Source organism: Alexandromys fortis, unplaced genomic scaffold, assembly GCF_014885135.2.
Source record: "Alexandromys fortis isolate MF-2015 unplaced genomic scaffold, M_Fortis_MF-2015_v1.1 scaffold_303, whole genome shotgun sequence".
NCBI lineage: Eukaryota > Metazoa > Chordata > Mammalia > Rodentia > Cricetidae > Alexandromys > Alexandromys fortis.
Genome location: NW_026068181.1, coordinates 514067 through 539543, shown reverse-complemented (window position 1 = coordinate 539543; position 25477 = coordinate 514067). Strand labels below are relative to the sequence as shown.

At 41.6% G+C, this 25477-nt stretch overlaps 3 protein-coding genes across 4 annotated transcripts in view; all 3 read left to right on the top strand.

Annotated features, from left to right (window-relative positions):
- LOC126492637 (tripartite motif-containing protein 30A-like) overlaps nucleotides 1–25477 on the top strand; it is a 399822-nt gene that overhangs the window by 189413 nt on the left and 184932 nt on the right. The gene's annotated exons all lie outside the window — the stretch shown is intronic.
- LOC126492642 (tripartite motif-containing protein 30A-like) overlaps nucleotides 1–25477 on the top strand; it is a 361486-nt gene that overhangs the window by 189350 nt on the left and 146659 nt on the right. The window lies entirely within an intron of this gene.
- Nucleotides 16126–17067, top strand: LOC126492663 (olfactory receptor 52H1-like). Its single transcript, XM_050129206.1, has one exon. The coding sequence runs from the start codon at nucleotides 16126–16128 to the stop codon at nucleotides 17065–17067; it is 942 nt and encodes a 313-aa protein (XP_049985163.1).

The following is a 25477-nucleotide window of genomic DNA, read 5'->3' as shown; positions in this document are numbered from 1 at the left end:
GGGAAATGGGAGGCGGGGAGGAGGCGGAAATCTTTTTTTTTTCAATAAAAAAATTATATTTAAAAAAAATAAAACCCAAATGCACTGCTATTTAAGGACATTGTAAGCTTGTCTGTCAATGAACCTAAATTTCTATTTGTGTATAAAGAAGATGAGAATGACATACACACTACAAACCTACAGCACGCAGTCAGTGCATGTACAGTTTACTTTCCACCTTCCTTGAGATTATGACTACAATTTAGAGAGAATTCCATAATGATTCTTCCTATATGAGGAGAAAGCCATAAAGGAGTGGGAACTTACCTGCATTCTAGATCTTTGTTGGGACTCCAACTTCTCCTCCAGGAACCTCCCTTAACCTTCCACCAAAGATCAACCACCTCTGTCAAGGGCACCTAGTTCAGATCTGTCCCAACATCCTGTATCAACTCAGATCCCTCCCCACCCTCCTGACTGTCATATAAAATATGATCGCTTTCCCACTTTGCCCCACACCCATGGCAGTTTGCACCCCTTGCTCAGTAGTCTCTCTGTGTCATCTCAGGTAGTGTGCAAGAAAAAAGCATCGTTAACCACTAAGCCATTTCTCCACATAGCCAGTTTTCCAAAGCACTGTATATATTTGCATTTCTTGTACCCACAGAGGTCTGCTGCCCATTGCCACATTAACTCTAGAGCAGTGCCATTAACTCATTTCTGGTGACACTATTTAAGCATTCCTTTCTGCTTTCGCCCATCTCACTCACAGACAGAAATTCACTTAACATCCCTAGGGAATAGGAATTTTAGATTTTTTCATATAAAAGGAATCATATATTGTTGTATTCTATGTTTATTATGGTATTCTGTGTTTGACTTTCACTTAGCATAATGATTCTAAGGTTTGTCTATATTCTAGCTTCCATTCCTACTTTGTTAGACTGGATGGAATGCTGCAAGCCAACTCTTGAGAATTGAAGACAAGAAGATCAGGAGTTTGAGGCCTGCCTAGTCCTGCCCTGAAACAATAACAAATAAAACCTCACAACTACTCAGCAAGTCCTGCCACCCCACTTTAAACACCCATCAAACAATTCTTTTTTTTCAGACTCTTTATACGCCCAAGACTCTTATGTACCAATTCTTCTGTCTGTAACATTGGACCCTCTTCTCCCTTTCAGGGTGTCTTTTCCACCTAAACATCTCATTTGGATTAGAACCAGAAGAGAGGTACACTCTTCAGACTGCAGATTTCATTCTCTTTCTCTTAGCTCTAGGCTTCCACTCTGTCAGAGACAAAGACCCCAAAACGAGCAATGCACATACTACTGATTCCACACTCTCTCCACATTCACCCAGTGATTCCTTATTCTGGCTTCTTCATCGTTTCCTCTTGGAGGCAGTAGATTCCCACCAAAGAACTGTAAATACCTCATCTACTACAAATGCAGGCAGTTACTGGAACCTCTCCGTCATGCTCCTATTTCTTGCTTCTTTCTTTCTTTTTTTTCCTTTTTTTTTTCTTCTGAGATAGGGTTTCTGTGTAAGATATCTCTTTCAAGGGTTTGGCGCCTGTCCTAGAGCTCACTCTGTAGACCAGGCTGGCCTCGAACTCACAGAGATCTACTTGCCTCTGCCTCCCAAGTGCTGAGATTAAAGCCATGTGTTACCACCACCCAGCTTCCTTGTTGATTTCTTAACCAATGATTGTTGGCCTTAAAGCATCCTTCTTTCCTGTCTTCTAAGCCTGAGTACAGCAGAAACTCTGACAAACAGAATGTTTTATCTTGTTTTCTCTATATTATGGATGTCCTCCTTCCTTAGTAAAATTGTGTGTGTGTGTGTGTGTGTGTGTGTGTGTGTGTGAATGTGTTGGCACAAATGCCACAGAGCACACGTGGAGGTCAGAGGACAACTTGCAGGAGCTGTTTCCTTCTTTCCTTCCACCGTGTGGGTCCTCCTGATTAGCTCAGGTCTTCGGGCTCAACAGCCATCACCCTTACCCACTGAGCCATCTCATTGCCCCCTTCTCCATCCTCTAATTCTCTTCTTCCAGCTGGAATCAATGTTCCTTCTGCTGTTCTGTCCTTCAGTTGACCATATGTCCAGTTTGGTGTGTGTCCTCTCCAAATAGTCTACAGCACTTTCCTTGTCCCTCTGCTCTGCCTCCATGTCTACTGGTAGCACATGTATGACATTTATGGTCTTCCATAGGAGCTAAGGACCAGCTACCCAAGTACTCTCCATCCTCACTTGAAATGAGACCCCAAACACTCTCTATCCCCACTCCCAGGAATACACAGCTCACTCCAGCTACCTTTTGACATACCCTCCACCCTCTCTGAAGAGCAGCGAGGACTTGGGCACTTCTGTACCTTTTTCTGACTCTTCTTCCTGTCTTAACACTTTCCTCCACTCTTCAATACTTACCTCTCCCGTTGGCACCTTCTGATTCACTTTCTCAGTTCCACACTTGGTCTGTAGCTCTTGCTTCTTTTTTTTTTTAAACATAGCAAAATTACATATAATAAAACAGTTATCAAATAAAAATTACAATAATTTATATCATAACTAAGGAAAACTATAACTATAACTAACTATTCTTCAACTCCTTCAAAGACTCCAGAAAGATACAATATTACCTAAGCAAACAAGAAATCCAAAGCTCTAGAAATGACAGAGACATCTCGCTGCCTGGACAGTCACCCAAAGTTCCTCTGTACCGTTGGGGCATCCATCTTCGGCCTACAGGCCCATAGTTTCCAGCAGACATTTCCACAAAGCAGGAAATTTCAAAGGCAGTCACTATCTGCTAGCTCTTGCTTCTTAAATGTATGGATGTAGTCTCTGGCTTACCTCACAGTGCTTATCCTTCCTTGTCTTCTGGGAGAAGTAACTCTCCTGTCTTGCGTATCCCTCTGTTCCTAAGCTTCAGCTGCCTCAAGACCACACCAATTAACACAGGCATCTATTGCATGTGCACAAGGATCACTTTGGTGTGGGGCGAAATGGAACAGAACATTTCTAAAAGATAGGCAGATGATGAGTGGAGAGAGAAAGAGAGAGAGAGAGAGAGAGAGAGAGAGAGAGAGGCCCCGCTGGGTCTTTTTGTTTGGTTGTTTGTTTTAACTCTACTTGCTTTCCCTGTCTCAGTGTTACTCTATTTCCTGACTTCAAACACACCTCTTTCTCTCTTCCCCTCTATTTTCCTTCCTGAAGCATTTTCTTTCAGGGCTTTTCTCAATCACTTTCCTAAGGCTTTTCAAGCCTAAGTTAGTTTATCTTTTGAGGCAGGATAGAAAGTCTAGGAAAATTAAGAGGGCCATGGGAAGGAAATGCCCAATTCCAGAGTCTGGTTGAAGTTTCTTGCCAGCTGGGAATCTATAATCCTGTGAAAGTTATCCACCCTAGAGATATCCACCTTTTCTGTAGAAATACGTCCAGCACTTGGGAGGCAGAGGCAGGTAGATCTCTGTGTTCAAGGCCAGCCTGGTCTACAGAGCTAGTTTAAGGACAGCCAGGGCTACGCAGAGAAACCCTGTCTCAAAATACCACCACCACCACCAACAATAACAAAACCCAACCCCCCCAAACACCAAAACAAAACAGAAGGATGAACCTCACTGAACCATGAGTTTATTATTACTGCCTTCATAGACATTTTCTGGGAATCTTACAAACAGAACTAACAACTTTGGTGTATAATAAAAACATTTTAACTTCCTTTTCAACCTCTGGTCTAGGGTATTACCGTAGTAACTGTTATCTTATTCTGTATATCTCAGAACTCGCTCTATGATTTCACTTAAATTTTTTAGCAACCCTTTGTCAGTACAACTTTAGAACCAGCCCAAATCTCTCTCTCCCTCTCTAACACACACACACACACACACACACACACACACACACACACACAGAGAGAGAGAGAGAGAGAGAGAGGGAGAGAGAGATGCATTCAAACACAGTTTTACACACACATGCATACACAGTCACAACATACAGACACACACAGACAACTGACTCTGATAAAAACAGCTAAAGATGACTTAAGAAGGTTGGATAGATGGCTGAGCAGTTCAGCATGTATGATGCTTTGTCATGGGGCCTAGAAATCCCAGCACCCACATTCTGTGGCTCCCAGAGACCTCTAGCTTCATTTTAAAGGACCAGAAGCCTCTGAAGTCACCTGTGTATGCACACACACTGGCATATCCTTTCTGCTTTTCAAAACAAGCCCATGCTGACTAGTTCCTGAATGCCTCTCTTTCAGCTCTTGTGTTTATATCTATGCTAAAATGTCTTCCTAATAAACTTTGCTTCATACTGATTGGTCCTAAAAATCCCTCTCTGTGAGGAAGGCAAGAATCCCATCTTCATCTGAGTGGAGGCCCCTGCCCAGCTGCCACTGACTGTCCACTTTAGTTCTTTCTTCTCCAGTTCCTGACGAAGATCCCTTTCCACTTACACGAATCTGTGATGGTGTGTACTGATGGTACACATCAGGACCTTGGGGATAAATCTCTGGGCTTGTTTGTGAAGGATTTGCTAGATAAGGTTGGTGTGAGAGTCCCCACTCTATCTGACAGATTAGATGAAAAAGAAAGAGAGCTGAGCACCAGCGTTTAGCTCCCTCTGATTCCTGCCTGTGGACAGTGTGACCAGAGGTCTCAAGCTCCTGCCACCATAGACTGGAGCCATAATAACCTTAAGTTCCTTTGGTCTGGCATTCCATTGCACTAGTCAGACAACCAATGCAGGGTTTAAGAAGCTAATGTGTAGATTTATAGGGACTGCTGTTTTAGTCAAACATTTAATATTGTCTTTTGTTTGGTTTTAAACAGGGTTTCACGTATCCCAGGCTGGCTTTGAGGACAACCTTGAAGTTTTGAATCATTCTCCTGCCTCCACCTTGCAAGCAGAGGATTACAGGGGTGTGACACCATCCCTAGTTAATATGGTATTGGGGTTGAACCTGTGGCTCTTTGTGTGCTAGGCAGGCATTCTACCAGTTGTGATTTGTTATTAGTGTTGTCATTTTTAATGCCATTAGGCTTTCTGGTCTGAATTTTTCTCTCTGTATGGTCAAAAGTTGAAAACAAAACAAGCAAGTCTGTTATTCTTTTATAAAGATGGTGGACTGGTCCCACAAGGGGCAGCAGTCTTATGAGGGGCAGCCAGTCCAATGAGGGCCTATGGCTGGTCACCCAAGGTTTTGGCAGGGTAGCAGTGGGCACTCAAGGCATAGGCGGGTCCCCAGAGGCCTTGGTGGGTCTCCTTGGTGTGTGGGAGACTACAGCGGGTGAGAGATAGGCAGATAGGCCATGGAAAGAGAGTTTGGGCATAGAATTTATTTAGTGGGTTATGGAAGGGAAAGGGAAGAGGATGGGGAGAAGGAGGGGGAAGGAGAGAGAGATAAAGAGAGACAGAGTAGTTACTTCTTCAAAAAAGGGATGGAAAGAGAAAGAGAGCACAGGTTGGAGGAGGCAGGAGATCTGCTTGCCTCAGTGGAAGGGGTTTGGGAGTGGGCGGGGCTTGTCTCATAAAGTGACAGTGTACCAAGGTGACAGGTCAGGCCACCAGATCATAACATCCCCATCTCTTTCTTATAATAAAAAGCAGAAGTTAGGCACAACAGGTTAAAGGAATTGGGACAGTGGATTCTCAAGACTGCTTCCTGCTTATTTGTGGGCATTGTCTTGACAGAGGACCTGAGAAAGCTGGGAGCTGGTCACATCATGGCGTAGCTGGTCTGTTCCTGTCCAGTGTTTGTGATATGAAACTGTCTGGTGTCTCTTGGACCTGGCAAGGTATTGGCAGAACAGAGGACAATGTTAAGTTTAGGAAGAAAAAATTACAGGAACAGGGAGTTGAGGAGGGTGAATCCGACCTGTTTAAGGTGGATCCTTCAATTCGGCTCCCTGAAACTCACAAGAATTTTGAGTTTGTGAAAACATAAATTTTAAACAATAGCATATTTATAACAGAATGACTGTGACAGATATTTTTTCACAATGAAAAGTATTTTTAAGACTATGAAAGGCAGCATGAGAGAGAGATTTGATAACTTGTATTTGTCCTCACACTTTTATAACTTGCAGATACACACCTTAACAACTTGTATTTTACTGAAATTTGTTCAGTGAGGCTGTCCTTTTAAACTGACAAAATCTCTCAGATGTAAAACTGTATCAGAGATTGAGAAGGACAAAATTATACTTGAGTTATTGATAAAACAACAACAACAACAACAACAACAGCCAACTTACTCTGTTGTCTACCTACAGCCCCTCCTCAGGCTCCTCCAGGTCACTGAGAGTCACATTTGCCTTTTGCTGTTTAGCGCAGGGCTTGCCAGGTTTTAGAAGATTCCTGTGGGTCAGAAATTTGTAGGAAGACAAGCATACCATGGCCTGAGCATCTAGGCTATCGATTCCATTTGATTCTGTCCACTTTCTGGAGATCTTCAGTTTAGATGAAAGGCAGTTTTCCCCAGTGGTCAGCGCTTGGCAGTTGATTAAGTGAATTGCAGATGGACATTGTTCTGTGCCCACCTGTCTTCTGTCTTCTTTGGAGGAAGTAGAGTGTTGCTAGGAGCCAACCTGTCTCTCTGTTATGAAACACCTTTTAATAATTAAATATTTAAATGACATATTCCCTAGATCTCTGAGTGGTTGAGGGCTGTTTATTGGGTATAGATAAGTTATAACTACAGTATAGGATCTGCCTGGAGAGCTGGGTCCAAGCTTGACTGTACTGGTTCTCAACTTCACAGGTAAGATTTATACTTGTAAAAGGCAAAGAAGAAAAAACTGATTGCAATAGAAGCTTAATGGTAGAATTGACAGTAGTGGAGAACAGCTTAATATATTTTAAAGCAGGGTTGGGTTACATATACAGCATTTTTGTAAGAGACTTAAAAGTACATACCAATTTAAAACATGAGACATTGCTTTCTTAGTCTGGAATGATATATAATGAACTTAAAGCATTTAACAGTAAGTATACACACACTTACAAACAGTAGAATTTAAGTTCCACATAAAGTTAAATAAAAAGTGAGTGAAAGAAAGCTGGCTAGGGACAGGACCTCATGTGCAGAGCCTTCTGCAGGCCCTCTTTGGCTATGAGCAGAACCTGTGGCTCCTCCCTTTGTTAACCTCAAAGAAAATGGCAGCAGCCATGGATGTCCACTTGGTGTGACTATTAAAATTTTGTCAGTCACTGGTAGAAGTTAGAAATGTAAGCCTGTTTTCCATGGGTGAGGCAGAAAAATACCCGAAGGGCCCTGGGTCCCAAAAATGAATGCCCTGCTTGGGTGCAGTGCTAGGGAAGAACCCAAGAAAGGGCAGTCCCACGAAAGGCACTAGGCCAAAAAGAAAACCATCTTACCAATTTTTCCAGTGGACTGAAGGAAAATGAGATAGGAAAGAAAAAAGCCACTAACATTATGGAGTTCTATTTCTACTGACCATCTACTCCTGTGCATGGAGACTGTCCTGGAGTGTTGTTGATATATACAATATCAGTACCTGGAGAAACTTGATTGTTGTGTCCCGCAACCCAGCTAGCTTTACACCCAAAATAATTACACGGAAACTGTATTCTTTTAAATACTGCTTGGCCCATTAGCTCTAGCCTCTTACTGGCTAACTCTCACATCTTGCTTTAACCCATTTCTAATAATGTGTGTAGCACCACGAGGTGGCTTACCAGGGAAGATCTTAACCTGCATCTGTGTCAGGTGGGAGAATCATGGCGACTGCCTGACTCGGCTTCTTTCTCCCAGCATTCTGTTCTGTTTACTCCGTGTACCTAATTTTCTATCCTATTAAAGGGCCAAGGCAGTTTTTTTATTTAACCAATGAAATCAACACAAAACAGAAGACTCCCACATCACCTGATTTTCCCTCTCCCCTGTTCTGGAGGTTGTTGATATATACAGTATCACTCTCTTGGAGGAACCTGATTTTCCATCTCCCCAAAGCTATCATTTATATATAGTTTCCTGGATAGTGGTAGAATTTTTGCCCACTTTGCCTCCTTTGCGCTAGAAGTTTTGTCTAGCTTGAGCTTGTGCAGGGCTCGTGTGTACTGTCACAGACTCTGTGAGTTCATTTGTGTATAAGTCCTGTTGTGGAGACTTCCATATTCAGGCTGAGTGTTCCAAGGTCTCTCATTGTCTACACATTGGCCAGTTGTGGTCATCTCCTGTTGAGTACCATCTACTGCAAGATGAAGCTCCTGTGCTGAGGGCTGAGTGATACACTGATCTATGAGTACAGTGTTTTGTCATTAGTAGTCATTTTGTTGTTGATTGTTTAGTAGAATGATAGTAGAAGATTTTCCTTTAGGGTCCATGACTTATCTAGTCTCAGGTTCTTGGCTTCATTAGCAATACTGGGTTTCATCTTATGGAGTAGACCTTAGATCTAATGAAAAAGTAGTTGGTTAGTCTGACAACACTTGTGTGCTAGTGGACATATCTTGCCCGTAAGTTGCTACTATAGCTTATAGGGTTTGTAGCTGGGTGACATTGATTACTGCTTTTCTCCCACAAAATCCAACTATACCACTTTTAAGCATACACCCAAAGGACTCTATATTTTACTGAAGAGATACTTGCTTATCCATGTTCATTGTTGATCTGTTCATAATAGCCAGAATTTGTAAAGAGTCAATATGCCCATCAACTGATGAATAGATGATGAAAATGTGGTTTATTTACACAATGAAATATTATTCAGTTGTTAAGAAATTTGCAGGTAAATGGATAGAGGTAGAAACAGTTACCCTGAGTGACAGTGACACTATCCTGAATGATCTAGCCTAAACCTAGGACCTACATGTTTTCTCCTATAATAGATATTAGCTTTCATGATTTATATGTTTGTGGGGAGAAGGGGATTGTCCTAAGTATATAGAAGATATATACACATATATAGTGTTATAAAGGGATAGTGGGGAAATTCAAAGAGGAGGGTTAAAGAGACAACAAACAAGAAGGTGGTGGCATGGGACAGTTCTGTATTCCATCAATTATATTTTAAATAAGTCAGTAGTCAAGCATGAAGTATAGGTGGGACAACCAGACAGGAAGTAGGGGTGGGTAAAGGAGAACAGGAGAATTCTGGAAAGAATTTTACAGTCTTGGCCCTGCCACAGAAGAAGCAAGATGTGACTGCCTCCCTGAATAAGGTACTGAGCCACGTGGCTAACATAGACAAGAATAATGGGTTAATATAAGTTATAAGAGTTAATAAGAAGCCTGAGCTACTGGGACAATCAGTTTACAACTAATGTAGACCTCTATGTGATTTCTTTGGGATTTAACGATTGCGGGAACTAGGCAGGACAGAAACCTCGGTAACAGGGTGGTGTAGAGGAGGGAATGGGGAGAGACAGCTGACACTGTGGGCTGTTTGAAAAGTCATATGGAAATATACTACTGTAAAAGCTTCCTAAATTATGTGTGTCCTGGGTATGGACTCTGTTGCTGTGAAGAGACACCATGACCATGGCAATTCTTACAGAGAAAACATTGTTAGAGGTGGTGGCTTATGGCTTCAGAGGTTTAGTCCATTGTCATTATGATGAGGAGCAGCAGGTAGACACGGGACTGGCTACATCTTGATCAGAAGACAGCAGGAAGTTGACTGATGGTCACACTAAGTAGAGCTTGAGAAAAACACCATGCCCACCTCCACAGCGAAACACTTCCTCCAACAAGACCACACTGCCTTTAGCAAGCTACAGCCATCCTCCTGCCTTTGTTCCCCTTGGAATACTATCAGTGTGTATGGGTTGCTTAGCTTATCATGTGGATGCTGCAATCTGAACATTGGTCTGCATGTTTGAATAGCAAATACTCTTAGCCTCTGAGCCCTCAACTCCATGATTCTTGTTCGCTGCTGCACCCTGCACCCATCCATGTCCTAAATATCTTTTTTCTGCATCCTTTGCAGTCACACACATAAATAAACCTAATAACATGCTAATATACTCCAAGGATCTTCCCAAGCTTAGAAATTTGAATGGTGATGGTAGAAAAAGTCACCTCATTCCAAAAAATAAAACCCAGAAAAAGCTAATTATATGTCTAAAGCTCAAGTGCAGCTCAGATTGAGTCAAAGGGATGAGCCAGAGGTCGGATGGGTACGTGTTTGTCTTCCAGCTTTCAGGTTGATTGGAAGGTTTCTGAGTCCCAGGGTGGACATAATTCCACCATACTTATTTTAAGCTGCCCGTGTGATGATGGCGTGACTGGAAAGTTTGTTTTCATTGCTGTTGTGGTTTTTTTTTTTTAATTTGGGTAGGTAATTGAGTATTTAACCTAGAAGTCAGCTTTGAACATGTATTAAAGAGCTTTTTCTAGGACAAATTTTGATCTATTTATTCTGTCTTTCTCTGAGCTTTTGATATCACCAAAACTTAAGTGTTTAAAAATTAGAAAACCAATATTCCCTTTTTCCTTCTCTATATTACTTTATAGCTCTACAAAGCTACAACCACATCATGTGTGAGAAGGGAGGCCCAAACTCTTTCAAACACAAGCATAAGGCACACAGAGAGCCCCTTGAAGGTTGTATTTGTCAGTGGAGAGGACATATTTCGGAATCTTCCTGGGATTTTCTTCTCTCAGGATACGAGCTGTCCTGGAAGAGCTGAGGCTGCAGCCGGAACCTCAAACCTTTGGGATCTCAGGCCCTTACCAGCTATACCCTTGGGATGAGTTTCTGTGCAATATCTAATTCCCTGACAAGGTTTGTGTGTGGGTCCCTGTGGGGCCTGCAAGCTCAGAGCGGGCTCTCTGAAGGTCTAGGAAGAATAAGAGGATTTCCTTTAAACAGTGCTATTTCTCTTTGTCCTTATCAAGGATCTGGGTTTGAGAAGTGTTGGGTTTGGATAGGCAGGCAAGACTGGCAAGCCAAAGTGAAGTCCTAGAGGCTAAGCAGTGAGCAGAAGAGGGCTGAGAGACACAACGATGGACCTAGTTTAGTTCCTGTAAGTAAGTCTTCGGGGCTGGGGCTCAGATTATAAGGCATCAAAGAACAAAACGGTTGTGGATATGTGGGATAGAAGACCCACGAGGCTGGAGAGAGCTTGGAACCAGAAGGGTGGATTCTGACTCTGGCTCTGAGGCTTTTATGCATTTTCAGGTTTTCTAACGTCCATGCACATTAAGATCTGTCTATGATAATGCAAATATTACTAATAGTTTGTTATTTATTAAAATTAAAATTCTATTTGTTATGTACTTGTGTTGTGTGTGTATGTGTGTGTGTGTGAGAGAGAGAGAGATGTGTTGCGAGAGGGGTAGTGGTAATGGTGGTGTGTATGTGTGTGTGTGTGTGTGAGAGAGAGAGAGAGAGAGAGAGAGAGAGAGAGAGAGAGAGAGAGAGGGGGGGAGAGAGGGGGGGGGGGAGAGGTGGTGAGGGGGGGGTGGGGGTAGTGGGGGTAGTGGTGGTGGTGCACATGTGTTGCAGGTGTAACAGGTGTCACAGCACATGTACGAAGCCAGAGGACAACTTGTCACATTAGTTCCTTCTGCACCTTATGTGGGGTGCTGGGGATGGAACTCAGGTAGCAGGTGTCTTGACTCACTTGCCTGCCCTATGCTTTNGGGTGTGGGAGAGAGAGAGAGAGAGAGAGAGAGAGAGAGAGAGAGAGAGAGAGAGAGAGAGAGAGAGAGAGAGAGAGAGAGGTGGTGAGAGAGGGGTGGTAGTAGTGGTGGTAGTGGTGGTGGTGCACATGTGTTGCAGGTGTAACAGGTGTCACAGCACATGTACGAAGCCAGAGGACAACTTGTCACATTAGTTCCTTCTGCACCTTATGTGGGGTGCTGGGGATGGAACTCAGGTAGCAGGTGTCTTGACTCACTTGCCTGCCCTATGCTTTGCTACTTACGAAGAGCTTGTAAGTCCCTACTTGTAAGAAGAAAAAGGCATTTTGGGGATATCAAATCATGTGTTCAATGTAACACAAGTAGGAAACAGATCAAACGCATCCGACTTAGCTCTGAAAGTTATTTTTAAAATTATCACTTATTTTACTTTACTTCTTTGGTGTAGGAGACAGTGTTTTACTGTATATTCTAGGCATGGAACTCACTATTTGGTCCAGGCTAGCCTTAAACTTGTGGGGCCTTCCAAGTTCTCAGACTATGGGTTACCATCTTCATCTACAGTTGGTTTCTAAGCAGTTCTCTGGGCTATACTGTGACTGTCAGATTTGTGAGTCTGCATGTATCTGGGCATTTGTATCATCGCAGCACGCATTTCCACGCCATTCTGGATTCCCTCATTCATTTTAGCCACCTGTTAATTATAACGAAGAAGAAGAACAGCAGCGGGGTGGGAAGCATGGCAAATAGGTTCCGTGTCAACAAAAGTCAGTGTCATATGCTTTACATATTCCTTAGGTTTAGGGTAATTAGTGTTTTATAGTAACCGAGTTTTAAGTAAGACAATACAGTTGTAATTGTGGAAATATCTGAACCCTAAGCAAGACAGAAGAATAAATCAACGCATGGAGCAGTGCTCAGTGCCGCCTCACACTGGGGGCCCTTGCTGCTATGACACATTTTCTGCAGAGACTTCCAGCTAAGCCTGCTGCTGATTGACAGGCTTTCAGCAGCTCAGAGAAACTGGACAGATGCGTGGCATCCACGGAGCTACATACACACAGGAGACTTTTTCTGGAGCTGAAGCTTACTTTTTATTTTTCTTTCCTCTTTGCTGGTTTTCTTTTTTTTTCCCCCCAAGCCCTTTTATTCCATCCAAGACAGATATTTCTATGCAAGAAAAGATGACCTCACAGCCACAAGTTACATATTTTCTGAAAACAAATCAAAATCTATCCATAAGAAGTCACATTAAGAGCACAGTTGCATCGTGTTTTTCTTTTTTTGCATCTGATGCGTCTTTATTAGGCATGGGGCATCATGTTTTTCTTAGAAGACACAAGGAGTTAAACTTGTTCTTTTTATTTACTTCCCCACCATAACATCTTCTCCCCAAAGCAATGGTTCTTTTTTTGGTTGGTTGGTTTTTTGTTTTTGTTTTGCTTTTTTTTGAGACAGGGTTTCTCTGTGTAGTTTTGGCTGTCCTAGAACTAGCTTTGTAGACCAGACTGGTCTTGAACTCACAGAGATCCACTTCTGCCTCTGCTGGGATTAGAGGAGATCGCCACCACCCCTGCCTGGCTTTTTTTTTTTTTTTTTTTTTTTGTTGTTATTTGAGACAATGTTCCTGTGTGTAGCTTTGATGCCTGTCCTGGAACTCACTCTGTAGACCAGACTAGCATCAAACTCACAGAGATCCCCCTGCCTCTGCCTCCCTAGTGCAGGGCATAAAGGCATGTGCTGGGATCCTTTCATCTGGGATTGTATTTGACACCATGTCAAACACAGCAGGAACACGGCAGCAGCAAACAGATGGAAGCACAGTGAGAGCAAGGGGCGTTCTGCAGACAATCCTCCGGGGCTGGGCCTCCCAGGATACACTCAGAGCCACTGCATCTCCTCTGTCATGGCCACCAGCACAAGCCAAAGTGAAAGGAATGGGCAATGGCAGTCTGTCCCCAAAGTGTCTCATGCTGTTGGTGAGCATCTCTTGGGAAATATCAATAAAAATGACAATTATGACCTTACTTATATCTTTAATGAAAATGCTTTTAGTGTTTGTATGTGGCTTGGTACACACTGACTTCCAAATTACATAGGATTATTTTGCTTTACATAGGAAGCAATACAGATTTAACATATGAAAATTTATTGTCAGAGACATTTAGTGAGAATATTCATTTTTATTTGGCTTAATTGTTGATATTTCATCTAAAAATGTTCTTGAGTGACACTGTTGTATAGGCCTTGAGGGTAGTAGAAAAAATGAACAAAATTGACATGATTTTTGTCTTTACAGAGATTGTAGTCTAGCCTGGAAAAGAAATGTTAAATATGTAATGTAAGTATTATGAATTTTCTAAAAGAAGAAATAAAATTTCTAATATAGAGAAATCTGGACACTGTCTCCAGGGATTATTCTGCTCCGTTTACGTGCATGGAGTGGACGAGCTTGCTGAGACTGAAGTAGGAAGCACAGCTTTGCCGGAAGCAGGAGTGGGAGACAGGCTTCACACGGAGGGAGCCTCGGCGCCCGGCCTCACTAAGACCGTGTTTGCACGGCACGTGTCATCTGTCCCACAGCTCTTTGTGCACTGATCAGCTTTGAGTTACAGTGCTTTAAACTGTAGCTTTGGAGCTGGTCACATATGACACGCCAGTCACAATGTGAAGGAAGATTTTAAGGAGAAGTTTTTGATGGGTCACGTGAGTGCACACACCTGCCGTTAATGAATAGATGACAAAGAACTGGGAAGATTTGCTTGGACGATAATAAGAAAACAGGAGAAAAGTTGTCACATGGATATGGTGTCACCAGGGGACAGTTAGTTCAAATAATTACACAAAAAACAAAGATTCAAAGAGGCTGATGAATGACTTAGTGGATGAAAGGGCTTGTTGGACAAGTCTGTGGTCTAAGTTGGATCCCTAAGATCCATACAAAGCTGGAACAAGAGAGCCAACTCCACAAAGTTGCCCTCTGACCTCCATGTGACCCCCACACACAATAAATAAACACAATTGAATTCTAGGAACTGCCTATAAGGGACATGACTTCCATTTTCATTAAGGAGTGTTCTTTTAAACAGTACAGTCCCCTTTTCTCTATTCAGTGATTGCATAGTAAAATTTACTTAAAATATTCTTATGTAGCTTTATTTGTTTAGTATAAATGTGTGTGTGTACTCTAGTGTGCAGTGTGGAGGGCAGATGGCAATTTGCAGGAGTCAGTTTCTCCTTCCACTATGTGGGTCTCATGGATCAAACTCAAATCATTGGACTTAGTGGCAAGTGCCTTTACCTGCCGATACATAACCCTGACCCTTAAACTGGCCTTTTTTTTATTTCCGTGTTGCTAAGCTTCCTTTTATTACATTTTAAAAATTTGTCCAAAAACACACTTATTTATTCTTTTATTTTGTCATTTCTGGGTCATTTTGTTTAAGTATTTCACATGTCAGCAACATATAACTGGGGTTTATTTATTCTCTGTAAATTTACAGAGAATTTAGATTTGATAATAGAAAAGCTCAAACAATATACGTCTGTAGCTGTAAAGTGATGTGTTTGGTGTCATATTGTTGACTTGTTTTATGTTTTGGTTTGCTATGCTTTCTTTATGGTGTATAACCCTGTCTACTGCTATGTTGATATAATGTACTTTCTCTTCTCCATAGAGCTTCATCTTTAGCAGGTAGACAGGTGGTCCAGCTTCATGCCTTGTTCTCCACGAGGAGGTCTCAGGTATCCCTGTCTCAGAGCATGTTGGTCTGAAAGTCCTAGGGCGTGGAGGACAGTGACTGCAGAAACTGATGTGGAGTTAGTATTCAGACACCTCTTGATTCTGTGTATTACTGTTTTTCTCACAGCTTCACACACGAAAGAGTGCTGGTCATGGAATCCAATGATCTTGGCTGTACCAGTTTTTAGAGATGAGATCTTCCTTGGCTAGATAGATGACTTCACAGGTGTTCAGTTTCTCAGAACAAGACAAAAGTGAAAAGACAAAATTCATTTTTTAATGAGGAGCTTCTAAATAATATAATACATAAACGATGCTGGAGTATATAATAGGTTTTCAAAGTTGCTGATGACCTCATGTTCCCATTCTCTGTAGTGAGTGGGGGCATATATTTATTTCATTTTTTGTGTGAGTGCTTTGCCTGAATGTATATATGTGCATTATGTGTGTGCCTGGTGTCCAAAGAGGTTGGGAGAGGGTGTGAGATCTCCCAGGGACTGGACATAGCAGATGACTGTGAGCCACTACACCCACAACAATGGGTGTCAGAAATTTAACCCAGGACCTCTGGAAGAGCAGCCAGTGCTTTTCACCAAGAAGCAATTATTCCTGCCCATGAATAGTGCTCTTAATAGTAACCTGATTTTCTTTTCTCAAGCATAGGAAAGAGGAGAACTGGTCCCAAGGAGGTTGTGGAGGAAGAATTGCCACGCAATTCCTCGTGCTCACTGTACACAGTTGCTTTTAGGATAGAAGGGTTATCAATCAGATCACAACGGTCATGCACAACACTAGTAGCTACAGCACTGGCCCCTTCACCCTCTCGGGCATCCCTGGACTTGAGCAATACCATGTCTGGATCAGCATCCCTTTCTGCTTTATCTATTTGGTGGCCATCATGGGCAATAGTATCCTTCTCTACCTCATCACAGTGGAAAACAGTCTTCATTCCCCCATGTTCTTCTTCCTTTCCATGTTGGCCATGACGGACCTCATATTGTCTACTACCTGTGTCCCCAAGACTCTTTGTATCTTCTGGTTTGGTCCTCAGGAAATCAGTTTTCCTGGCTGTCTGACCCAGTTATTCTTTCTGCATTATAGCTTCGTCTTGGACTCAGCTATCTTGCTGGCCATGGCACTTGACCGCTATGTGGCCATCTGCTCACCGTTGAGATACACCACTATTCTCACACCCAAAGCCATTGTCAAAATTGCTGTAGGAATTTCTTTCCGAAGTTTTTGTGTTTTTGTCCCATGTGTTTTCCTTGTGAACCGCCTACCCTTCTGCGGGACACACATCATTGCCCATACCTACTGTGAGCACATAGGTGTTGCCCGACTGGCATGTGCGGATATCTCCATCAACATCTGGTATGGATTTTGTGTTCCTATCATGACAGTAATTACAGATGTGGTCCTTATAGCCATTTCCTACACTCTTATCCTATGTGCTGTTTTTCTACTTCCCTCCCGAGACGCACGTCAAAAGGCCCTGGGCACCTGTGGTTCCCATGTCTGTGTCATCCTCATGTTCTATATACCAGCATTTTTCTCCATCCTTGCTCATCGCTTTGGACACAATGTCCCTCGCACTTTTCACATTGTGTTTGCCAACCTATATGTAATTATCCCACCTGCACTCAACCCTATTGTCTATGGAGTGAAGACCAAGCAGATAAGGGATAAAGTCATTCTTTTGCTCTTTCCCAAATGGTCCCAGTGACAGATGACTGAAGTGTTGCATTTGGAGGCCAGCTCATAAAATATAGTAGGTAAAAGATTGCAACTACAACCACTGACTTCCGAGAGAGGACACATAGAACTATTCTTCCTAATCAGATTTGGGGTTTTGCTTTCTTAGTTATTTTATGCAGAAACCTACCCAATTATTCTAGTTTTAGGGAAAAAAAACCTCAGAGGTTAGAAGAGAAAAGATGTTTATTTCACCTCTGAAAATAAACAACTTGTCTTAAATAAGAATCTTGTAATTCCTTTTGGTCATTATTTGTACACATACCTTACTTGTGTATTTTTGTGTCACAGGGAGGTAGGAAACTAGTGTTGTTTCTGTAGTTTCTAGATTTAAAGCAATTACATTGGTCTATTCGTGTGTGCATGTGTAATCATGTGCATTATGTGTGTATGCATATGTATATGGGTACAGACATGCCACAGCTTTCATGTAGAGGTCAGAGGGCAATTTGTGAGGAAGCTAAGTCCTCTTTATCCACCACATAGGTTTTGGGGATCAAACTCGGGTTTCCTGACTCGGGTGCAGCACCTTTAGCTGCTGAACCATCTTGCTGAAACAAGTTATTATTTATTTTTAGACAACATCAGTTATCTGTCCAGTCATCTGCTAGGGTCCTAGGTAACATTTGTCAAATACATGAAAAGAAAATCTTAATGAAACTATTAAATCAGTGTTGTAGATGTTTCTCTTATGAAGAGGATTAGGATAATGCTGAAGATTTTTTTGAAAAGAAGAGAGATACGGGAGGTAACTCAGCAGTCCAGAGGACATGGCTTTGGTTCCCAGCACCCTCATGAGAGCTCACAACCATCTGTAATTTCAGTTCTAGGGACCTGACATCCTCTTCAGGCTTTGGAGGACACCAGGTATGCACATGGTACATGCTTATACGTGAAGGCAAAAAAATAGACATAAAACAAAAATATAAAGAAATGAAAGGTTAGAATACTTTTCCATAGGTTGAAGGGACTAAGGGATCTTCTAAAAGATGTAATTCTATATGGTAAAAAACAAAGCAAAAGCTAAAAGAGCTCAAATAGTTGGCTACGCTCTAATAATTGACTCAAATAATCTTTACTTTTATTTTGTTTTTTCAAGACAGGGCTTTTCTGCGTAGCCCTGGCTGTCCTGGAACTTCTCCGTAGCCCAGGCTGGCCTTGAACTCACAGAGATCCACCTGTCTCTGCCTCCTAAGTGCTAGGATTAAAGGCGTGTGCCACCACCACCAGGCCTCAAATAATCTTTAAAACATGAACATAAGGAAGTTGCCATTTTAGTTTTTTAGGTTCCTAATCATCAAAAATGTAACAAAGTTTCAAATTAAACAAATTGCTCAATACAATGCAGGTAATTGAATTGTAGGGCCTTCCATTCTAAGGGATTTTACTTTCTATGAACTTCTCTAAGATATGAACTAGCAGAGCCAGCTGCCTGTCAGGGGACCACTCCTTGATCTTGCAGTGAGAATTCTACTAATGTGTAAAATAATTGTTTCTTAATTATTTAATTAAAGGTGAGTATTATTAATTAGGGGTGAATTATCAGATGGCATATTTTGATGTGAATTACAAATAAATAAAGCAGGGCGTTAGAGCATATGCCTACTTTACTTTAGTTCATTTTTTTTTTGCTTTTACATCCTGACCAATGTTTCCCCTCCCTCCTCTACTCCCAATCCCTCTCCCCACTATCCTCCCATCCTCTCCTCCTGTTTCTCTTCAGAAAAGGGCAGACCTCCCATGGATATCAGTCAGACATGGTATATCAAGTTTCAGTGATTCTAGGTACCTCTTCTGCTATTGAGACTGGACGAGGCAATCCGGTAATAAAGGGTCCCAAAAGCAGGCAGCAGAGTCAGAGGCAGCCCCTGATCCCACTGTTAGGAGTTCCACAAGAGACCAAGTTACACAGCTGAAATCAGCAATTTTATACTACACATCTTACATTTTGTTGACGTTGAATGTATTTTCAGATGTAACATAGCTATTGGTACTGACTTCACATAACTCAGAAAAGCTAACATGGCCATTAGAATTGGGCAGTAAGAGCCTCCTCAATAAAAATTAATAACGAATGCACAAATAAGTATATTTGAGACTTGGGCTTTCAGGAATTAACAGAATCAACAATACGACCTAGCTATCTTCTCACTAGAAATGTATTTCAGTTCTTGTATTAGTTTTAGCAATGAAACATTTATAATGAGGCATCTGCTTAAGTTGACTTCCCAATAATGAAAATATGGCAATGACATAAAGGTGTGGATATAGGTGATTAAAAAAAGATGAGACAACAAATGGCTGGACTCTAAAGTGGGAGTAAAAGAGAGACTTCATTTAGGAAATGACAGTCAGATGCACAGTCGGCCTGGAGCATGGACAGTACACATAGAGACAAAAGTGGGATCAGACAATCTCTTATTTATTTGGTTTAGATTTATTCATTTAATTTACGTGTTTTGCCTGCATGCATGTCTGTGTACCACATGCATGCCTTGGGCCAGAAGAGGGTGTGGGATCCGCTAGAACTTGAGTTACAGATGGTTGGAATTAGGGACTGGAATTCTCGCAATGCGTGAACCTCAAGCTGATCTATTTAGACACTAAGGTGAAAATTCATTCATGCCAATCAGAGGGCTTGAAGATCTCTATTCCACAGATTGGACATGTGAATACTCAGGAGCTTAAAAAGATGCCAAGTCTCTTACTAAAGAGATAGTTACAATGCATGTTTATTGCTGCTCTATTCGTGAAAAAGGAAATCAAGGGAATACAAATCAGAAAGAAGTAGTCAAACTCTACCTATTTGCTGATGATATGATAATTTATATAAGTGACCTCAAAAATTCTACCAAGGAACTCCTACAACTCATAAAAACTTTCAGTAATATAGCACGATACAAGATTAATTTAAAAAAATCAGTAGCCATCCTGTACACAGATGATAAAAGGACTGAGAGAGAAATCAGAGAAACATCACCCTTCACAATAGCCATAAATAGCATGAAATGTCTCAGAGTAACTCTAACCAAAGAAGTGGAAGACTTGTACGATAATAACTTTAAATCTATGTAGAAAGAAATTGAAGAAGACACCAGAAAGTGGAAAGATATCCCATGCTCTTGGGGAGGTAGAATTAACATAGTAAAAATGGCAATCTTACTAAAAGCAATCTATAGATTCAATGCAATGCCCATTAAAATCCCAGCAAAAATTTTCACAGACCTTGAAAGAACGGTTCTCAACTTCATATGGAAAAACAAAAAACCCAGAATAGCCTAATCAATCCCGTACAATAAAAGAACTCTGGAGGCATCACAATTCCTGACTTCAAATTCTACTACAGAGCTACAGTACTGAAAACAGCCTGGTATTGGCATAAAAACAGAAAGGAGAACCAATGGAACTGAATCGAAGACCCAGATATTAATCCACATACCTTTTAAACACCTGATTTTTGACAAAGAAGCAAAAATATCAAATAGAAGAAAGAAAGCATATTTAACAAGTGGTATTGGCATAACTGGATATCAACATGTAGAAGAAGAAAATAGACCCATATCTATCACTATGAACAAAAATCAAGTCCAAATGGATCAAAGACCTCAACGTAAAGCCAGCCACACTGAACCTTATAGAAGAGAAAGTGGGGAGTGCAGTTGTACACATTGGCACTGGAGACCACTTCCTAAATATAAACCCAGCAGAACAGACACTGAGAGAAACAATTAATAAATGGGACCTCCTGAAACTGAAAAGCTTTTCTAAAGAAAAGGACACAGTCAAGAAAACAAAACGACAGGCTACAGAGGGGAAAAAGATATTAACTAACCCCATATCAGACAAGGGTAAAGGGAACACTTCTGCATTGCTGGTGGGAATGCAAGCTGGTACAACCCCTTTGGATGTCACTGTGGCGATTTCTCAGAAAATTAGGAAACAATTTTTCTCAAGACCCAGTAATATCACTTTTTGGTATATATCCAAAGGATGCTCAATCATGCCACAAGGACATGTACTCAACCGTGTTCATAGTGACACTGTTTGTCATAGACAGAACCTGGAAATAACCTAAATGCCCCTTGACTAAAGAATGAATAAGGAAAATGTGGTACATTTACACGATAGAGTACTACACAGCAGAAAAAATAACGACATCTTGAATTTTGGAGGCAAATGGATGGAGCAAGAAAACATCATTTTTAGTGAGGTAACCCAGACCCAGAGAGACAAGTATCACATGTATTCACATATAAGTGGTTAAGCGGTTTTAAAACTTAAAGCAAAGAAAATCAGCCCACAGATCACAATCCCAGAGAACCTAGACAACAATGAGGTCTGTAAGAAAGGCATACATAGATCTAAACTACATGGGTAATAGAAAAATCAAGATCTCCTGAGTTATTTGGGAGCACGGGGACCTTGGGAGAGGGCTGGAGGGGAGGGAAGAGGCTGGGAGTGGAGCAGAGAAAAATGTAGAACTCAATAGAAATCAATAATAAAATAAAAGCAAACATCCAGGTTACACATAGATGAAGCTCTAAGGTCTGTTGTGAAAAGTAGTCATCTTGTCTGCCCAGCCCATTCCTGGCTCCCCAGCCTGGTGCTCTCTTTCCTGGCAGGTACACTCCCAGGCTCTGCATGGTGCATTAAGTTTCTTTGGGCCATATGTTCAGTTTTTAGCATTATCTGGCATCTGCGTCACTTCTCTCCTACGAGGATACTGTCTCTGTTCCTCCCTATTCCTCAGAGTTTGTGCTGTTTTGAAATAATCTCCCTTACTCTGTAGCCCGAGCTGTCCTGGAACTCTCTAGTACAGTAGGTTGGTCTCCAATTGGAGGTTGTTTTCTGGGGACTGCAGGCCTGACTCACCACACCTGGATCAACAGGATGATTTTAATTTCAGGGTGGTATTTGCATACATTCATGCCATTATGTCATCATGCTTTCTTCTCATTTGTTTTTCACTCCTGTTATTCTCGCCTCTACCCTGTTCCCTATTTCCTCCAGAAGGTACTTCCTTTTCCTTCTTCCCACATCTGCATTCCATTGCCACTTTGGAAAAAGAGGTTTTAAGGTGTGGAGATTGGGGTATGGATAGAAAGTGTGTGATGTGAGAACAGAAGATTGGCAACTGTGGGAAGAAGGAGAGAAAGCAAGAGAACAGGAGAATGGAGTGGGGAAGAGGAGAACGAACACAAAGTAAGTATGGAAATGTCACAGTGAAACCCCTCTTATTTTGTATACTAATTAAGAAAGAATAGGGATTAAATCAGTAGCTTACTACCACCCAAGACCACAAAAAGACAGCAAAACAGAATAAAATGCATAGATAGACCCCCTACCCAAACAACAAGAAAACAGAATCTGGGGAAGGATTTGTAGGCCTCTAGTTGACAAATCTCATTATCTGAAGAGTAGGACCTACACCTTGAAGTGACTTTCCAAGGTTCCAGCAAAAAGGACTTTAGTACAGACCTGGTATCAAATCTTGGTGACATTTTGCTGAGCTCAGAGCCACAAAAATAGACTATGGAAAAAAGTATTTGCAGGGCATGTTTTATTTTCTATTTTTATTTTTTATTTTTTAATTTATTTATTAAAGATTTCTGTCTCTTCCCCGCTGCCGCCTCCCATTTCCCTCCCCCTCCCCCAATCAAGTCCCCCTCCCTCGTCAGCCCGAACCCTGAATGCTCTTTGGGCTGACGAGGCAGGGCATGTTTTATTATTGTTGTTAATTGTACTTGCCTTTTCAAAATTTAAATTTTATAGTTACTACGTTTTTTTGAAATGAAAATGCCATGTGTCTTGCATTAATGGTTTCCTGTAGATTAAAAAAAAGGAATAGTTAGACTAGGGAATAATGTATATTGCTGTGCATACACACATCATGAAATCATTAAATCAATGTAGCTGACAAGCCTAGCTCACATTTATTTTCAGCAGAGATAGTTTTGGATCTATGTTTGACAAACAATTTTGAAGTATACAAATTGCTATTTTTATAACAAAGTCTAATCACTGTGAGGTCACCAGAACTTATTTTTTAATGTCCAGCTCTGTGGACTTTGTTTCTAAGTCATATGTCTCTGTGTACAGCCTCTGGCCACTCGAGCCTTCAGCATCCCCCCTCCCAGTCTGTGTCTGTTAGAAGTCCACACCAAGGCCCACCATACTCTGAGGAGTCTGCTTTCTGTGCTGACATACTGAGTCCCCACAGGCATTAGAATGCTTTCTGGCATTTTTTTTTTCTGGTAATTTCCATCTTGCTGAGAACACAGATTAGCTAAGAGCTGCTATTTTAAAAGCTTCCCGAAGATTCAATAAATAAATATGTTCGGAGTTAAGATAACTTGAAAGTACATACTCTATTCATCCTGGTAGAAACTAGAAACCAAGATTATTCACTTATACGCACGAATGGGTTCCATGAAAGAGTAATGGAGTAACAAAGCAAAACAAAAGAGAGAAGGTGTGTGAACTGTCTCGTCCCCCCCACCCCCACTGCTCTATCTGTCCAGAAGCTGATGTTGCTTTTCCATCTTCCTTCCCAAGAGAATGTACGTTTCTTTATTTCTGTGGCCTCTCAGTAACCCTACATGAGCCTTGGCTTTTTATAAGTGATCTTAGTTTAAAAAAAAAAAACTAGTTAACTACTTGATTACTTTTATTAGTTGACAATTTCATACAGTGTGACTTGTTATTACTCCCTCCCCAGTTCTTCCCAGGCCTACCCACCCTTTTCTATTGACCCAAACCCAACTTTGTGTTCGTTTTCCTTTCTAAAACCACCGAGTACAATTGGTACTGCCCATATAGCTTGGATATGTGGCCATCCACTGGAGTTGATCTCCTAGAGACCACATTGTGAAAGAAATCTGACTTCCTCTTTCCCAGAAGCCATCAGCTTTCCTGGGAAGGTCTGCTTTCTGGCCTTGTAGGGTCGGTACTGAAGGAAAAGTCTGGATTTGTAGTGTTTGGCCACTCCGTCAGTGTCTACACTGTTGTCCTTTCTACTTTCACTTCAGATCTGTCATGTGGAAAGCTGGGATTGTAACTTTGAAAACCCCCTCCTCTTTCCTGTTTACTCAAGGAGAAAAAGGTGCAGTTTCTCTTCCTGTAAGTTCAGAGTGCAGTCCTACTTCTCCATGGCATGGCAGGTTATAAACTTTCTGTTCCACCATCAGATCATGGATGAAAAGCTATCTTCTGGTTTGTACTCCTATAGAATGATGACACAACATATATAAATTATTAATTCTGTGTATTTCTTTGTGTGTGACTTCTTCAACTATAGACTTTTATAGGTTAGGTTTGTTTTTATCTGACTTATGAGTTCATGCACCAAAATTTCATTATAACTAGGAACTAAAACCAAGTAGGAACTTGGATTTTTGTGGTGACAATGAAAGCCATTAGTTATTCCAAATGGGAAATTGTACCATGTTTGAGGAAAAGGAAGTGCCATGAACAATAATGTCTATTATTGGCATCTAAGCCTCCCCATGTAGATCTTGCAGGCACCTAAGATAAGCAATTTGCTCTCAAGCTCCTCCTGCCATGTTGCACAACCTTCAGAGTGCTGTGTCTGTTCAGGCAAGGGAAAGGTACTTGTAGGGGGAGTCACGTGCTACCTACATAAGCACAGCCACTGCTGGGAGAGAAGTATAATCTACATCACACCAAGAAAACATTAAGCTTGGAAATCCAGGAATACTCAAGGCAGCATCGTAGTGAGGGTTTATTTGGAAGTTCAATCTCAGAGAAAACTATCCAGGCTGTTTCCATCAAAATATTTAGTCTCTTTATGAAGCATATGGAATAGAGAGAGTCCCTAAGAACAGTAATAACTTCTCGGTGACAATTGGCTTTACCATTGTGTGGAGCAAAGAGAATGTCTATCTGGGTTTGCTGCTCTTACTTGCAATGGATCTTTGGGGACCTTGTGGCCCAGTTTCCTTTTCTCTAGGTTCTGAGTATGTCAGGCACTTAAACCTGGGGCTTAAGAAAGTCCACAGAGATAGCTTCAAATCTCTGCTAATTCCTCATCAACACTGCACAGCTGAGACCTCAGGCCTACTGGGGCTCAGAGTTCCTTGTCCCTGAGGTGCAAACAGGAGAAAGCCTTAAATCATATTCACTTGTACCTGCTTTCTCTCTGCTTGCCATAGAAGCATCTTTGTCGTTTCTGAGATTCTGGCAACCCTGTCAGATGAATGAGCCGGAGAAGCAAGATTGGAGGCAGACATTGGAGGACAGAGACAAGATACCTTTTCCTCATCTTTAATTCAGCTTCCACAGCATAGAGGTGAGAAGTCAAGGTCCCACGGGCAGTAGCAGTTCACCACCAACATCACACAGACTCTACACTGCTCTGAGGG

Coding starts and splice junctions, on each gene's coding strand:
- LOC126492663 (XM_050129206.1), top strand. CDS start 16,126: ATGCACAACACTAGTAGCTACAGCACTGGCCCCTTCACCCTCTCGGGC.